General features: G+C 33.3%; 1 protein-coding gene across 1 annotated transcript; it reads right to left on the reverse strand.

Moving 5' to 3' along the window:
* Positions 1-1,763: 1,763 nt before the first annotated feature.
* LOC129321813 (pentatricopeptide repeat-containing protein DOT4, chloroplastic-like) lies at positions 1,764-5,087 on the reverse strand. The gene is made up of 2 exons (XM_054967725.1): positions 2,610-5,087; positions 1,764-2,184 (listed from the first exon to the last, which is right to left on the reverse strand). The coding sequence occupies exon 1, from the start codon at positions 4,514-4,516 to the stop codon at positions 2,648-2,650; it is 1,869 nt and encodes a 622-aa protein (XP_054823700.1). The 5' UTR covers positions 4,517-5,087; the 3' UTR covers positions 1,764-2,184; positions 2,610-2,647.
* Between the last annotated feature and the right edge of the window lie 14,107 nt (positions 5,088-19,194).

The raw sequence follows: 19,194 nt of genomic DNA on the forward strand, positions 1-19,194 counted from the left end.
TATTCCAATTCCTTTTTGGCCTTTGCCGTACTTGCGGGGATAATTCACTGACCCTCTCTTTCTCTCTCTACGCGCGCGCGTGTGGAGGAGGTCAATGGAGGATGATGAATGAATAAAATACTCCCCCCAACTTTTATTTATAAAATATCTTATACAACTAATTTTGGTTCATAATATAAAATATGTTTTAATAATTACATTATTTTTTCAATTCCATTGATTATAGCAAAAATGTTTGATATAGTTGTATTATAATTTAAAATTAAAGATAAAAATATAAGTATATTTTATTTTTTTATGATATAAAAAAAACTTTTTTTCAAATACGTGGAGTGATTGAAAGTTTGCTAAAATCAAAACCGAAACAACGCATCTACAACGTTGTAGTTCTAACTGAAAAGCAAATATTTTATTTTTTATTTTTTAAAAGGTGTTTTTTTGTTGGGGGGGTTTTTTGAGAGGTTGGCCATGAATGCAGATGGAGGAGGAGGGCGGAATGGCATAATCGTGAGACAGACTGAGACGTGCCTTTGGATTGAGAATGAATCGTGATAAGGAAAGCCTGGTTTACATGTTGACCGAGCCCATCGCATGAATTAACCACACCAACTTTCAACTTTTCCGTTTGACTCGAGCGTTTGCTAATTACCGCAGAGGAAAAGTAAAGCCGTGTAATGAGTTATTACTAAAATATGAACAAAGTTTGACTTGGGGATTGGGAGGATCATCGTCTAAAGAGAATGACGTGCATTTGCTGATTGAAGAACGTGGAGGGCTTGGGATGAGGCTTCCTGGAAATTTTCGTAGAATGATGGAATCAGTAGAATGATAAATTGCCCACTTGTGTTCCAAATCCAATCTACTTCCACTTGAGTTCATGATTGAGGGCAATAAATGAACACTGTTTAATAATTTTGTTCAGAAAAATTAAAGGACAGTAAATAAAGTTTTCTTGAGGTACCACTTTTTCTAAAAGATCACTCAATGCTGTTGCTTTTGATTTTTTTTTTCAAGAGAAATTATATTAAGAGAACCCAGCCTTCTGAAAAAAAAAAAAAAGCATTTACCTGCCAGGTTGTCAAGAGGACATTAGTATTTTAGTTATCGTCATTTCAGTTTTATTCATGCTTAAATCTCAAGGTCCTGACAGATATCCTTGGATTTAGTGAGATTTTTGAATATATGGAATAGTTGTAAGGGATTTTGTCGTAATTTTCCCAGAAAAATGCTACAACTAATTTATATCGGTCTGGTAGAAAATAATTTTAATTAAACTTGTTTGTAATTTTAAAAAAATATAATTTAACAAAAAAAGAAAACTGACCACAGATGTAATAAAATTAACATTTTTAGAATTTACTATATCATTATACTGCATTTTTTAATTATGCGTATTTTAATTTAATATCATCATGCAATGCTTCACTTAGATTGTTTTCCCAACTTTAAATAAAGTTTTGAAAAATTTATATAACTGCTTCTTTAACGTTGTTAATCATAATGAAAAAAAAAAAGTCTAATATAAGGATGGTTGCTATAACTTTGACAAAACGCAATGTCGTGCAAACCATTTTTCCGCTGCTGCTTGTAGTGCCACTTTGAATAATTTGCTTTCGTATTGCCGGATATCATATTCGTGTTTATTTGGAGTTTGAAAATTTGAAGTACAAAAAAAAAAAACTAAAATTTATCACTCAGATGCATTTGAAATAAATGAATGAATGAACGCCTAAAATTCAAAACGCCAGAAATTGTTGTCAGGATTCAGGACTGAGCAGCAGAGCCACTGAAAACAAGTAAACGTGCAAAAGGATGGTGGACTTTACATGGTGCGACAGCCTGGATTATTGCCCACCCTGATTTAAGTTCTCATAGATCAGAAGCAATACCACATGGGAGTAAAAAAAAAAAAAAAAAAACAAAACAAAACAAAAACAAAAACAAAAAACCAACGAAGACACATGAATATCCTAAAATTTTGTTTCTTTCTTAATTTAATATTGGCCTTGTGAAAATCTACATAACATGATAAGCCTCCCGTATAATATCAATATGTCATGTACTTGTAGTATAACTGCTCACTCTTTATGGTTCCGTTTGTCTCGTTTCAGGGTCCTAAGCTGTAAGCTCGTGAATGCCTCGTTTTTTACTTCGTGGAGTCTATCAACGTGCAGTTGGTTCGACCTGCACGTGTTGATGATTAACATGCTTAGTTCTCAGGGTAATTGACAGAAAAAGCCAGAAAGCACGAAACAAGACTGTTTATGCAATGATGCAGCATGTAATTATCATAAGGCCTTGGAGTATATTTTCTGGATCCACCTTCGGCAAGATAGCAAGCCCATCACAAGGGTCCATTTTGGGCCAACTATCCACACCACGGCTCTCTCTTACACCCGTACGAGTTGCTTTTGTCTTCTTCAGAGTCAAAATGAAGGGCTAAAATTGAGTGGCAAACTACATCTAATTTCAAAGGCATGCAAATTCTTATCTTGCTAGCTGCTATCGTTGTCCAAAGATTACAAACATTTCCCAAATATAAGTGTGAAACATTTATATCTTGGCTAATACGAGTGCACTGTTATACTTAGAAATAATTACAAACTTACCAGCTTTCAACTTCTTGTTAGGCCTTTCTGCTTTAACTTCACGCGGCAATCACACTATTTCCTGATGGCTTCAGTGATCCATGGTCTTCCATCAGCTTTCGCATTCTTGCGGCATCATCCCACCTTCCAGCTCTTGCATATATGTTTGACAGCGTCACATAATGACCAGCATCGTAAGGTTCCAAACGGATCAAATGTTCTGCAGCCAGCTCACCAACAGTAACATTATGGTGATCTTGGCATGCAGCTAGTAAAGCGCCCCAAATATGCTTGTCAGGTTTGAGGCGCATTTCGTTAATGAAATTACAGGCATCTTCAAGCCGACCAGCACGTGCTAGCATGTCAACAACACAAGAATAATGTGCACTTACGGGGGTTAATCCAAAATCTTTTGTCATTCTGTAGAAGAATTCGATCCCTTGATCCACGAGTCCTGAGTGACTGCAAGCTGAAAGTGCAGAAGACAAAGTCACTGAATTGGGTCTAAGGCCTGAACATTCCATCTGTTTTAAGAGCTTTAGAGAAGTCCGGCCCAGCCCATGCATTCCAAAGCCTCTAATAATTGTGTTCCATGAAATCATGTCCCTAGTTTCCATGGTAGAAAACACAGAATATGCATATGCAATGCATCCACGCATTGAGTACATATGAATTACAGCATTATAAACAGGAATTACAGAATGGAAACTGCTTTTCATGAAGTAGGCGTGAATCTCTTTTCCAGATCTCAAATCAGAAATAGACAACATGGTTGATATAGTTGTGTGATCATTCTTTATTCCTCTCCTTTGCATCTCTCTAAAACAGTCAAGTGCCAAATGTCCACGACCCAGTTCAATGAAACCAAAAATCATGGCATTCCATGTCACAACATCAGATTTATCCATTATATGAAATACCTTTTCAGCATCTTGAAGTCTACAGCAACTGGCATACATGGTCAACAAGGCAGCACCAGCAGACTTGTAAAATGCGTCCCATGCTTTCATTTTTATTCCATAACCATGGATTTCTTTCCCCCTTTCCAAGGCCCTTGAATACCGGCAAGATACAAGGATACTGGAAAGAGAATCCACATCAGGGAAAACAGTCCAACTATTCACCATATCTCTGAAAATCTCCAATGCAATTGCATGCTTCCCAATATTAGCGTAGCCTGAGATTATTATTGTCCATGAGATGACGTTAGGATTTTTAATTTGTTTGAAAATTTTTGAGGCCTCATTGCAGAGTCCCATCCTACAATAGGCATCCATTATAGTGTTCCAAGTTACAATATCCGGCTCGCAGCCCTCCAGTTTCATATAGCCCAACAGTTCCACAGCCTGCTCAAAGAACCAGTTAGCCACGTAACCTGAGATAATTGAATTCCAAGATAAAATGTCTCTTTCAGACATTTCATCAAAAACCTGTCTAGCACTCCTAGCTTCCCCACATTTGGAATACATATCTATAATGGAATTACAAACTTGTGTATTAAACTGAGACCCAAATATAACGGCATCTTTGTGCACAAGAGTACCCATAACCAAGCATGATGATTGAGCACACGCCCGGAGAACTTTAGGAAACACATAACCATCAGGCACAATACCCATCAATCTCAATTGGCCATAAGTTCTGATGCATTCTTCTGTCAAATGGTGTCTCGAGTAGAATCCGAGGAAGGCCGTTAATGCAAACACATTAGGCTGCAAAAGTTTGTGGATCAAAAGCTGAGCAGAATACAAATCATCGCAATCAGCATACATTTGGATTAACTTGGTTCTAAGGAAGGGGTTTTGGTGTAACCCACTGAGAACCATTTGTTGGTGAACCTGCTTTCCTTGAATGAGAGCTTTTGAAGCAGAGCATGCTTGCAGTAGATGGATGAGTTGGAAGGGAGATGGAAGGGCTTTTCCGGTCATAGCACATAGGAATAAGATGGCACTCTATGAGCTCAGCCATTAACTCATTACTCATCTAATGTCGAACGTTTTTATACCTGCCAAGTGCCGTCCATGGAAAATACCAAGCAAATGAAGCTACTGCAAACCACTGAAAATATTAGAACTGCCGTCCTTAACAAACACGGAGATTTCTTCGGAGGCTTTATAACGAGAATATCCTGCGAAGTCCGACGAAAGCAGTTAAGTATCAACGAGGGGGAAAATGGGAACATTGCAAGCTCATCAAATGCGAAATCTCACGACCCCACTTCCCCGGAAAAGCAGATATCTTGGTCGAAAACAAAGTGCCGACGGACCAGAGGAATTCTAGATGCATTAATTTCAGCTAAGAACCACGGAACAGTCGATAAATTTTGTAAAAAAGCAAATAAAAATAAACAATCCAGATCGAAACAAGCAGAGAAGGTCAAAACATTCTTATTAGAGTACCCTTCGCAATTTCCTGCCCTATTCAACTCAAAACGAAAAAGCGCTAACCCAGGACACAAACTCTCACAATCAAACCCGGCTAAGGAAAGTCCCACTATTGTACCCGAAACATGCCTGACATTACTTGCGAATTCAAATATTTGCGAAAAGGGGGAAGATAAAAAAAGAAGCACATTACTTGTCATCACGGCAGAGTCTGAAATTTTTATTAAGGAAGCGCAAGATAAAAAAATAAATATAATAATTAAAAAAAGTTATATATATATATATATATATATCACTGACATAATTTAAATATTTTAATATATATATTTATATCTAATTTTATACATATATAACAATATATATATATATTAAGTTTTTTTCATTGATTTCTTATGGTATAAAAATTATTAGTTATTATATTTATTATAAATGTTTTAACAATTTTTTTTAATATGAATTATCATCAAGTTGGTATAAATTTTATAATCTCTATAAGTATTAAATGATTTGAGTACATCATTAAAAGTTAAAGTTGTATTCAATGTAATAAGTTATATTACTTGTTTGTTAAATTTATTATTTAATTTTTTTAATTGATAATTGTAGTAAATAAACATATCAACACATTAATAATGCTCTATTGTCATAAAATATTTATGCCAATGAGATCAAATTATATCAGAGTAAAATTCATTCATATCATAAATTTTAATAATTTGATTATTTTTTAGAAAAATATTTTCACCAAACCTTTTAACTTTTGCATAAGTGATTTTATGATATATATATCAAGCAAATATCATTCAACATATCTTGAGATTTTTGTTCTAATGCTTAACAAAGTTTGTTAATAATAGTTCTCACAATTTCTTTCATTAAATAGAAAAAGAAAGCAAAATAAAAGGACATCAATATTTTAAGAACATGTATAGTATTATCTTATTGAAAATAAATAGATTTTATGACAACAATATCTTCAAGTTACTAAAATAGTTATTCTATACACATGTAAAAGACTATGTATAAAATTAAAATGAGAATTAAATTTAATATTTCATAATTTTTATAATATACCAACTTAAAGGAGTCAAAAGTATATAACCTCAACATTTTATTAAAAAAAATGAAAAAGTTAAGGAGCCGTGGCCCCTGTTAGTTTCCCTTCCCTCCACCCCTGCTTGTCATAGTTAAAATGGAGCTGATCTTGAGCGGCAAAGACCACATAGCAAGTAAGAATTAAAGGGGGAAGGAATTAGGAGCACCTTGTTGAAGAAACACGTGTCTTCTACCACAGTTGTTGGAGGAACAGAGGGGAAGAGATCCAAAGAAGCAAGAAGCAGATAGCCCAGATTGCTCTAGATGCTCCACAGTAACACCAGTTTCTTCTATACGACAGCTAAAAGAGTTGAGAAATGGTCGAAGAGAAGTATCCGAGGGGAATGGTGGAGGCATAAACAAACAAAAGAATGGCCTCGCTTTAGAGTTGGCTTTGCATTGAAAAACTTAGTAAGGAGAGCCCGTAAGCTTAGCCAAAAGGCACCCCGAGCTGCCCTGCTTCTTGGTGCTCTATCTGTTTCAAATTTTTTTGCTTTGGTTACTATTTATGTAGTCTCAGACGCTGCAGAATCAGAGTATATGAGCCGGTGAGTGATTTAACTTCAACGTATAAAATTTGGCATTGCCTCGCAAATGTAATAAATCCTCGAAGCGATAATGGATGACCCACAACCACAAAGCAAGGACCCGAGGGTGTGTTTAGAAGTGTAAGATGGGATGAAAAGAAACTGTCATTAATAAAATAGAATTTGATTGGAGTGGGACTGAGTGAAATAGAATGAAATATTTCATTATTTGAGAGTTTCACTAAAAGAATAAATAATTTTATTTAATTATTATTTATGAATAATTATAAAATTAATAAATTTGAATAAGATATAATTATATTTTTTTTTAATTTTAAGGTAAGGGGGAGTGAAAGAGTGAGAGGAGGTGAGAAAGATCAAGGTAATTTTATAAAAATATTATTTATATCATATAATTTCATCCTTCAAATTAGGGGGTAAAGAAAAATAAACTTAGGATGGCAAGGAATGGTTTGGAAAGTCACTCTAAATCATTCCACTCTCTTTTAAAATTTTCTCTCAGACAATGATATAAAATTTCTAGCCATCACATTCTATCACTAAAAAAAACTCCTCAACATTACCTAAGGCACGTGATGGTGAGGAAAGAACCAAAAGCAGCACAGGGATACAACTCCTATGACCCTTGTCTTTCGCTTGATTTCTTTTTTTTTGGGTAAATCTCATTAAAATTTTAGGAATACACTTATTGTATCCATCCTAAATTATAAAATAATTTTAAATAAAATCATGCATGTTAAAAAAATTATTAAATGAATTTTATAATTTTATTTTGAAAAAATATAATTTTTTTTAAAATATCATACATGTAATAATTTATTTACAAAAAATATTAAAAAATAATATACAAAAATTATAATATTAGAAAAACATGATTAATAAAATTTTATTTTTATCAAAGTATCTTATATTTTTAAAATTTAAATTTTTTTAAAGGTATCTTATAATTTAAAATGAAGATAGTGATATAAAAATTAGTCGAAATTTATGTTGGTGGCAATGGATTTAGGAAGAGTGGCAGAACAAGACATTTAAGAATTAAGAAGAAAGATGTGTAAAATGTCTTCAAGGGTAGGTAACACTTTTTTAAAATTTAATTCGCTCCTATTGTAAAATTTGGGTGTAAATTAATTAGTTGATCATGGATTTATTTTGAATGCCATGAAGGATGTTGGGCATGATGTGCGCTTTCAAGATTCAAGGCAAGGTATCAATTATTTTCACAATTGATAATCAGACTTTATCTTCCATGCACACGCAAAGAGCTTAGATGATGAAATAGAGTAACGGTTAGGATTGTTTATAGACAGTGCAAATTTTGTTTTGAAGTGGTGTCTTTTGAACTGATTTAATTAAAAAAATTATATACTGTGCTTTAGATATTTAAAGTATTTTTAATTAAATTAAGACACGCCAACCTTTTATGTATTATTTATTTTATCAGAAAATTCTTGTTATTAATATTATTTAACATTATAAAATTGATTTATTTTGATTTGGTTTGAGAAAAGTATCTTAAGATGAGTATTTAGGTGTTTCACTAATTAAAAAGCCACTGTTTCATGAGCCTATTTTTACGTGGTTATTTAAAACAATTTTTTCATGAATCATAACATCTTTTTAATATCAAAGTCTCATTAAACTGGCACCTCTTTATCAATAGGTGCTTGTCTGAATGGTTAGGGGTTTAGACAACTTAATTTAAGATTTTATATTTGAATCCTAGAGTACAAAGATGTGCAACTGAGCACATAAAATATTTCTCGTTAGTGATACCCATACATCACATTAAGGGCCCAATTTACATGAAAATTTGGATTAATTTAGAATGGGGTGTGTGGGTAATGAATTGAAGGAGGATACCTACACTCTTCAGGATGAGTGGAAAACTGAAAAAAAAAAAAAAAAAACTGGTACCTCTTTCAACCAAGTGATGTTTACCACACCTTTTTGACTCTATAACAGTTCAAAAATATTTTTTGACGTTTTTTTTTTCCAAGAGACTAGTTTGTTTGTTTTAAAGATATTCCATCTTTTTATTTTTAAGAAAATAATTTCTTTTATTTTAAATAATATATATGTATGTTGCTAATGTTGTTTTGCATTTTATTTTCTACGGCCATTATTTATTTTTTGGACGGACTGAGATTTTCTTGGGTGGTCCAACCGACAGACACGTTGACGAAGATCTCTAGAAGTGTACTAATTAATTTAAGCTAAACTAATCTAAGTTTAACGGCAATGGATTTGGAACCAAACCATGGTTTTGGTTATAGTTGAAAATTAGGGTTAGATTTAGAGACTTTATTTAAATAAAAATTTAGGCTTGAAAAATTGATAGTTTTTATGAAAAACTAGGCTCTTAAGCCCAACCTTAAAAAAGGGACTTGGGAGGCTTTCTAAATCCTATTTCCCAAAGGATCAATAATTTTTTAAATACTATGTTGTCAAAATAATTGAGGTGGGTTATTTTTTCATTTATTTTAACATGACATTGATAGATTTTTTATTAATTTCTTAAATATGATTACTTTGTAAAGTCTATTTTTTAGTCTTGATTAATGTTGTACTTTATGATATATAAGTTTTTGCATTTATTGAATTTGATAAAATTGACCTGGATTGAAGCACATTTTAAAAGTTTAGGTTCAAATAGTCCCTGTATCTATAATTCAGGTTTTAAATTACATATTATTCCGTGGATCATATTGCCTGAAAATTCCAATTTTATAAGATGTGTTTTTTGTAATTTGATATTCCATAATTTAACAAATTTTTAAAAAATAATAATACTTCATTAACAAAATTTACTTCAAAATTACCAATAATTGTTTTATTCTTTAAATATCGTTCTTCTCTTCCCCTTATTAAATTAAATATATTTTTTAAAAAATTAAAATTTCAAAATAATTTTAACTGACTTTTTTTATATTCACAATTTTACTAAAAACATACTATGATAAAATAGATCAGGGGAAGTACAGGTTTTAACAATGAATGAGAATGACGTACACACATTAATAAAATTTGAAAAGTCAAACCTTTCTATCATTTTATTTTCTTTTTTCCCTGCCATTCCGTTAGAATATTTGAGGTGTCACCATCTTTTACCCAGATGAAACCAAATTCATGTTATATGGGATTGTTGTTATTGATGGACAATCTGAGTAAATATGAGATAACATATTTATTGTGATTCATACCATGTCAAACAAAATATCAGATAATAGCAATATTATCTTTGGGCCTATTTATGCAAAAAAAAATTTGTAGTTGGGGCACATTACCATCATTGTACTTTGTTTTCATTTTGTTCTCTTTCGATTTCTTAATAATTTATTTCAACATGAAAAACAACGTTAAAATAAAGTACTATCCCAGATCTATATAAACAAGTCTTAAACATTTTGCAATGAAAATGATGGCTTATGTAGAATTAAGTGTTGAAATATACATGCAGAATATAAAAATTATTTTTTATTTTCTCCCATTGTTTAATATCGCAATATTTTAAGTTTTAATTTCTTGCAAAACCTTTTGGCAATACTGTTAGAAACAAGTCATTATTATACTTAAAGATATGAGAAAAGACAAATATTTAAAAATAAAAAATAAACCAGAATAAATAAATGAGGACGAAAAAGTATACAGTCGGAGAACATGTGAGACGGGGTCTTCGATGTTTTTCTTTTCTTTTTCTCTCTACCATGTCGTCCGTTAAAATTATACTCATATTAGTGCTCTGACGTTGGAGTGGAAGAGTTTGATTTTGGGGCCGGCACATTGGTGCTCGTTGTCAATCATAGAGCCAGTTTGGTATGAAGCATTGGAAGGGTGAGATTGGGCTTGGCATTGGTTAGTACTAGCTTTTTGTGTTTGGTACAGAGCATTGGGAAATTTAATCCCAATCCCAATGCCATCTACATGAGATTACCCAATGCCACCACCCCCCTTGGTGTTGGGAAATCAATCCTGGAATTAATTTTTTTGACCAAATTACCCCCATTCTCATCAACCACCACTTGTTTTTGTTGGTTTATGGCCTTAGGCTCTGCTATTGTTGCTGTCGCCTGCCTCCCTCTTGTTCTTGTTTCTTCACTGCTACTTGGCCCTTGCGCACTCCACCACGCAATACCGGCATTGTTCATCCCACAAATCTCATCTTCCTCTCGGGAACATCTTGAAAAACGTTAAAAATTATAAATTTTGCACCATACGAACACAGTTCTCTTTGGATTAGAACCAATTGAACCCAAAACATGCAAAACTGACAGAAATCAAATGAACGACTTCAGACGAAAGTTCATACCAGACCATGAATTTGGGCGAAAATTGCAACAGAAAATGTAGGTAAAACAGATCAAAGTAACTAACACAATCAAAAATCCAAATTGTGATGTTATCTTCCTGAATATCTAGAACTCTATGAATCTTTGAGTAGTTGATCGTGGATACTGAATTAGGGTTTAAAAAGAAATCGAACACTACAGAAGAGAAGTGATCGACGTGGAGGAGAGAGTGGCGGAATGCTGGTGTGCTTTGTTTGAGTCTTCTCTCTTTGTCTTCCTCCCTTCTCCCTCCATCTACCTCTGCTGTCCTCCACCACTATACATCTAGTCACTTTCTTGCCTTTGAATTTGCTTGCCTTCATATTAAATTTAGGGAGGATGAATGATGGGTTTTAGGAAAATTATTTTTTATTAATTATAAGGGGCATAATAGTCATTTTATAATTTATGTTTAATTATAAAATGAAATGAAGGAAAGTATTCCCTACAATTATTACTTCATACCAAACATAATTTTAAAGCCTCAATCCCACTCCCAAATCCAAACCCAAACCCAAACCCAATCCTAATCTCAATCCCAATCCCTTTAAATTCAGGCCTGCATACCAAAACACGGCATTGTTCCCTTTAAATCCCTTTTTCTCTTTACTATGTCGTCCGTTAAAATTATACTCATATTAGTGCTCCTACGTTGGAGTGGAAGAGTTTGATTTTGGGGCCGACACATTGGTGCTCGTTGTCAATCATAGAGTTTGGTTTTGGGTCCAAGGCACGCATGTGAGATCCATTGATGAATATTTTGAGAGGTTTAATTTGTTAAGCTAAATCTACGATGCCGATTTTCTTTCTTTATTTTTATTTCTAGGTCTACGGAACAATGCTGTGTTTGAAATTACTATACTTTATTCATAAAAAATTACTATACTTTAAACATCTGGTTTGATAAGCGTTGAATATAATTGGGTCTAAGGTCTGAACATTCCATCTGTTTTAAGAGCTTTAGAGAAGTCTGGCCAAGCCCTTGCATTCCAAGGCCTCTAATAATTGTGTTCCATGAAACCACGTCCCTAATTTCCATCGTAGAAAAATAAAACATAGAATGTGCATATGCAATGCATCCACGTATTGAGTACATATGAATTATAGCATTATAAACAAGAATTACAGAATGGAAACTGCTTTTCATCAAGTAGGCGTGAATCTGTTTTCCAGATCTCAAAGTAGATATAGACAACATGGTTGATATAGTTGTGTGATCATTCTCTATTCCTCTCCTTTGCATCTCTCAAACATTCAAGTGCCAAATGTCCAAGGCCCAATTCAACGAAACTAAAAAACATGGCACTCCATGTCACAACATCAAATTTATCCATTATATGAAATTCCTTTTCAGCATCTTGAAGTCTACAGCAATTGGCATACATGGTCAACAAGGCAGCACAAGCAGCCTTGTCAAATGCATCCCATGCTATCATTTTGATTCCATAACCATGGATTTCTTTTCCCTTTCCAAGGCCCCTGAATACCGACAAGATACAAGGATACTGAAAATAGAATCCACATAAGGAAAACCGTCCAACTATTTACCGCATCTCTAAAAATATTTGAAATTGGCAAAGAACTTATACAAGTCCTTTTTATATACTTTATAGGTATGTGTGTTAGGGATATTTGGCGCATAGATGTCAGAAGCTTTTTGGGGAATGAGGATGTAGAATTAACTGGATCAGGTTTCACTACCTTGCAAAAAATTAAATTTGATATCAATATAAATAGTTCATCCAGTACTTTAGGAAAGAATTACAGAGGTATCTTGAGAAATGCACTTGTCTGGAGAAAGGGGAAATCAGACTTGATCTTGATGGGTCGATTTAAGAGGGGTTTGGAAAATGTGGTGGAGTCATTAGAGATTATAGGGTTTCAATGCTTGTGTTAGAAGTAGAATGCTCCAAGCGGCTTTAATAGAATTGACTGGGATTGTTTATGGTTTACATTTGTGTTAGAGTATTTTTAAAAAAAATAAAAAATGAAAACTTCATTCAATCCGGAAAAAATAGATACAAAGAGAGGAACACAAATTAGAAAAAAAAACCTACTATGGGCCTTTTTCATCATATTCCATCTTTTAAGAAAGATGGTATATGATTAAAGATACAAAACTCATCTAAAATATTATGCCCAATCCTAGCTAATCTATCAGCAACAACATTAAAGTCTCTATACAGAAAGTTTATAGTTACATGCCAATCCTTACTAAGCATATCAATAATGCATTAAACGATGTCTTTGAAAGGGTCATAATTGTTTTGAAATTTGGTAAGGAGGTTGATGGCCTCCACACAATCACAGTAAACCTTAATATCTCGTAAACTATTGAATCAGCACAATCCTAAGCCTCTTAAGATGCCCATAACTTTGGCAATAATATCAGGTCGAGATCCCAATTTAAAACTGAAACCCAAAACCCAATCCCTGTTAGCATTCCTCAAGACCCCTACATGAAGCTTTTCCATTACCGAGAGCAGAACCATCCGTTTCTAACTAAAATTTGCTTGGACTTCGCTAAGCCCCACCTTGGTTGTTTGAAACACTGTAACTCTGAATCATGTTACTCTTTAAGTATCTTTTATTGCTTGAAGCTTTCATAATGCACTTAGAAGTCCCAATATCAGGTATCACATCCCCTTTGTCAAAAAGACGTCTGCACCTTAAGGTCCGTAACTGTCAACAAACATAAGTAAAAATATTTGGCCATGGGACCTTATTGTAGCAAAGATTTGTAGGAGAAGTTTTAAAATTCCATTTCAAACAATCAATACAGTCACGACCATTAAAATTAACCCAGAAATCAAATTTAATAATTTCTTACCAGACTTCCTAATTTCACAACCACGAACAATGTGCATACCAGTCTCCAGAACGTTGCAACCAAAAGGGCAAAGATCATTTACCAAAAAAACAAAAGGGAAAAGATCAGAATCCAGCAAACATCTTCTTGCTCTGAGTTGAGTGGTGTAGAGTTTATCCTTTCCTAAGAGCCACAGAAACATCTTCATCTTCTTTGGTATGGGCCATGTCCAAATGATTTTCCAACAGCTATCCATATGTTCGTTAGTACCTGTAAAGAGGAAAGTATAGGTATATTTTACAGTAAATGAAACATCCGTGGATGGTTTCCAAATGAAAATATCCTCTCCCTCTCTTTCTCTTAGTAAGCAAGTGCTAGCAATCTAGTTAATAATGTTCGGATGGAGCCAAATCAACATTTTCTGTGTATCCCAAGCTCCTATCTCATTAACGGACTCACTCGTAGTGGCACTTTCTTATATGGATTGGTTCATGATGTGCACATGCCAAACGAGAAAGATCCCCAGGTTAGACCACCTCTCATACCAAAAGTTAGTGTGTTGACCCAAGACCAAGTGTCTTCCCAGCCCTTCCAAGAACATTTCCCAAACTCTTGAGATACTCCTCCATGCCTTAGAAGCTATTGTTTTGGGTGTCACTTAAGGAATATCAGTATTCCCACAAATATGTTGTATGTGTGTCAAAAGTGTGTGTGTGTCAAAGTCCCACATTGACTAAAAGAATAAATCTCCTAATGTATATATACTAAGGAATGAAATGAGCTAATAAAATGGTCTTGGAGAAGAAGTGGTACTGTGCATACGAGATAGGCCAACTCAAGGCAATTGCAGTTGAAATTAGCGGATTCACCCTCCCTATGCACGGGTTCAAGTGGCAATGGTTTTTTTTACCGAGTTATTTTTACAAAAATAATTAACCTCTTCTAAAAACCGATTCTGTGAGTTAATGTTTTGTTTGCCAATGTCTCCAGATAAACCAATTTTGTTAAGTTAATATTTTAAAAGTTTTATCTGCTAACGTTTTCAGACAGAGGTTTAACTGAGATTTACGTCTGCGTAACCCCCAGACAAGTGCTTAAACGTGATATATGAGAATGTAACCAAAGCTTTAATCTGATAATTATGAGCCAACATTCATGTCTCCTTCCTGGGGCTATATATAGCCATGGGTGTGGACAGAATAAGGCACCAGCCTCTTGAGTTTTCGAGGCAATTCTCTCCTCCCTCCGCCTTTTGTTTGTCTATTCATCTGTGTTTACTTTTAGTCTCTGTTGTTTTGTTCCCTTGCTCCGCCGTAGGAAGTGCTTGTTTAATTCTGGGGAACTGCCGGTCCGTCGTCTAGGTGTGTCGAAATAATTCTTAAGGACAGTGTCCTTCCAGGCACGACTCAAGTAGTTTGAAGTTCGCTATTCACATCTACCGCTGGTGCCGCCAACAATGTATACTTGGATCACAGTACTTTAACCCACAAAGACTCTTGGTGACTAAATTTCAACAAAGCTTCATCATGAAAGTTGTATTTTGAACTCTTAGGTCTTACACTCCCAATCTACCTCTACTCTTATCTTCTTGAATGTTTTTCCATGAAACAAGGTGAATTTTCCTGTTATCTTATAACCCTTACCACAAGAAGTTGTGACTAGTTTTTTCAATCTCTCGAAAAACTTTTTTAAGGGTCAGAGTAGTTTGCATATGGTAGCTAGGTAAGGAAGTAGTTACTGATTTAACAAGAGTAGTTCTCCCAGCAAGGTTCAAGAGCTTACCTTTCCACCCCAAGAGACATTTCCCAACCTTTTTAATGATAAGTTGATAGTAGGGACTATTTGATAATATGGAGTATATATATTCAATTATCTTTGCACTGATGCGGTTTAGAATTAAATAAATGGGCATAATTTGAAAAATTTTAAAAATATTTCTCTTAATCTTATACTACGATATTTTCTTTAACTTTTATTGTACTCATGTATCGCAAAGAAAAAGATATCTAATAATGAATATTTTGATCGCTGCCCATTAATTGATAATTACGCACATTTTTAATGACTACTAGTTATTAATATTATATATATAATTAGGATTAGGAATATATTTTTTATTATATGTTTTTAATTTCATTATATTCTTTCTGTGTAACCAAGCTGTCTTCTTGAGGTGGAAAAAAGAGAGAGAGAGAAAGAAAGCTGTCTCCTTCATCTTGATTTGCATGTGTGTGTATATATAAAGTATAGATAATGAAAACTAAGAATGGTTACATGGTTGTATTGGCTTTCTCTAACTGCCAATAACTATTCTCTACCTCCCTACAGCAACTTGGAGGATCATCTAGAAAATTTTAGCATTGTCATATGCTCATGCTTTAGAGTTCTGAGTAGAAGAGAAGGTGGAAAGGAGTCAAGGACAAGGAAATAACTTTTGATTAGTTAGAACGGGAGTTTAGAGAAAGAAAAAAATTCAAGTAAAGCTTTAATCGGCAGCCAAAAAGAAAATAAAGCTGAAAATCGACATGGCTTAATTTGCAACATGAAAGCACTATCATTTAATGGAGCGTCTAGTTGATAAGGTCAAGAATGAGAAGACAAACCTATCTAAAAACATAGCCCTTCCAAAGAGGTACAAAACTAGTAAACTCTCTTTCCTCAAGGCTCTTAGTGCAAAGTACAAACTATACACATGCATGGCTGTCTGTAATATCCCTATTTTCAATTGAAATTAAATAGTAAAAATTGAGATTTATTGTAGAAATTAGTTGAGAATCAATATTATTGTTATTATTATTGAGATTGGATTGATAGGAAGTAAATTAACAATTCCATTATTGTGAGGAATGGTGGTGAAATGAATTGGAATTGAGGTTGATTGAGATTGATCTTGTAATTACACTATAAACGATGACTAAAGTTGGGCCTAGGTTGATATACTAGGTTTAAATATAGTCCATCATATGTATTGGGTCAAATTAGACCCAATATTGTGGGCTAAATGAGGGAGGCAACCACTGCATCATGCGCCGCGATGTAGGATGGGCCCGTTGTGGCACACGACATGTAAACAGGCTTAATTGTCTATTTAATAGACAAAAAAACAAAAGAGGAGGGGGAGTGAGTTAGGTGTGAAATTATTTTCCTTTATTAAAGTTTGGTGAAGCCATTATTTAAGAGGCTCAAACCACTAAGGTAAACTTGTCTAAACTCGCTCTTACCTTATACTCCTCTATTATAGCTAGTTTTTTGTGGTTTTGATGCTAGGGATTTCCATAGGTAAGGTTTCTAGCCTTAGGGTTTGAATTACATGAGTGTCTTAGGTCAAATAAGCTTAGTGAAGTTATTTTGAGGCCTGAAAACCCTAGAATGTTTGGGTGGGTTAATGATGATTTAAGTTATCTAAAGGTGAAATAAGTGTTTAGGAAGAATTTGGGTGAGTTTAAGGGTTTAAAAGGTTCTGACAAATTTGGGTTAGTTAGATTAATTAACCTACCCTTAAGATTGGAGTGTGATTAGTGTGCTAACACTTTAATTAGTATTAATTAACACTTTATTAACCATAGTTAGCATTTTAATGCACGTAAAATGTGGTAAAAACACCGAAGAAGGTGATGGTGCTCTTGTGTTGGGAGCTCTAATTGCAAGAAAATAAGGTAACCATTATTAATGTGTGATTGTGTGTCTCTTGTGACTTGTTATGTTTGTCTTGTTTGAAAGTAAATATATTGAGATAAGCGTGTTTTTATTGTTTGAAAAATAATTGCCAAGTGGAATAATTATTTATATGTAAATATATACACTTTTTATTTGAAAATGATTATTGTTTGAAAGTATATAATTGTTCAGTTATTTGAAAGCATGAAATATTAGTTTATTTGAAAAATATGTGTTGTCTGATTATTTTATTTGGATTTGTTATTTTACCACATGGTAAGATCTCATTAAATTCAATGAGTGGCTATTTGCTAGGACTAACCCACCTTTGACTAGGTGATTTGGTCCTAAGCATAAAGGTAGGAGGGATATAAAATGTTTTGTGTTAAAAATATAAATTATTTGTTTTTTGTCTGGATATCTATTATTTATAAATCATCTTCCATGCTTCACTTAGCAATTGCATGATAAGTTGCATTGCATGTATAGTTGCATATTAATCTTGATTACTGAGTCTTCTAAGTCTCACTTTCCATGGTTAATGTTTTATAAGAAATAGTTCGGCTGAAGAAGCATTAGAAGCCTAGTTTGGTGTGAGTAAACACCAATAGGTCATGTTGACCTCTTTTTTTTGGAATATTTATGTAAATTACCAACCTTAAGGCATTTGAATTGTTAATGAGCATGTGACTCTCCTATTTTGGGACAAACTCGTAATTAAATGCTTGAAGTGATTTTTGTGACAATCATGGCTTTTATATTGTGATTAAGGGCCTGTTTGGATTTTAGTTGGGTATAATTGATTATAAAAATAATTAATTAATATGATTAATTTTGATTATAATTGATTATGTTATAATACAATCTGTTTGAATAATATTTTTTTGAAAATGATTTTAGCTGTACAAGTTATCGAAAAAGAAATTACTTTTCAAAATTAAATTATTGATAAAATTATATTTAATATTATTAAATTTGTTAAATTTTATTTAAGAAGTAAAATATATTATTTAACAGTAAAATTAAATTTATAAGTAACCTCTTATAGCTTATTTCTAAATGTGATTCTGGTTCAATAATCATTTATCAAATTTTTTGGCTGTTTGGGTAATTTTTACAAAGATCAATTATTTTTCCTTAAAAATTGATTATACCATCCATCCAAACAAGCTGTAACTAGAATCAAGTTTCAAAAAGTATAGATATTGAAGTTTTTACCTAAAGCATTGCATGGTACACTTATAATTGTATTGGATAGCTGTAACCTAACTATGAGAATTTCACATGCATGTGTCAAGTTGTAATTTTGAAATTGTTGTTTGGAGTGAGTTTGAATTGGTCAAGAGTTCTACATAATGGGCTAAAGCTTTGGTTATAGCTTGGAGGTGTTTGGAAAAAGTGGTATTTTGTCTCATCATGTGTTTTAGTGGAAAAAATCCTCAAATGGAGGAGTTTTAATATCAACTAAAGCCAATAACTAGATTTTTTTCACGTTGACACTTGAATCATTCAAATCAAAATTTTATATGAAAATTTATGCATTTTTGAAGTTTAAAATTTTTGACAATTTGCACAATGACATCAACATTATGTGCCATAATGCACGTCACAGAGGAAAAAGTGCCTTTTTTGTGCCATATGTTATGATACATGACAGCAAGACATGACATGGCTCAATTTTTCTAGAAATGCCCTTTTTCAAAAATTTATTACTAGAATGATCCCTCTTGACCCTTTTACCCTTTTCTAAGTTATTTTTGGACAAATTAGTCCTTGGGAACCATG

Source organism: Prosopis cineraria, unplaced genomic scaffold, assembly GCF_029017545.1.
Source record: "Prosopis cineraria cultivar Desert tree isolate PC_DT_omini unplaced genomic scaffold, ASM2901754v1 PC10, whole genome shotgun sequence".
Lineage (NCBI taxonomy): Eukaryota > Viridiplantae > Streptophyta > Magnoliopsida > Fabales > Fabaceae > Prosopis > Prosopis cineraria.

What these genes read in the sequence shown, in the direction of transcription:
- LOC129321813 (XM_054967725.1), bottom strand. Translation starts at nt 4,516, where the DNA reads ATGACCGGAAAAGCCCTTCCATCTCCCTTCCAACTCATCCATCTACTG.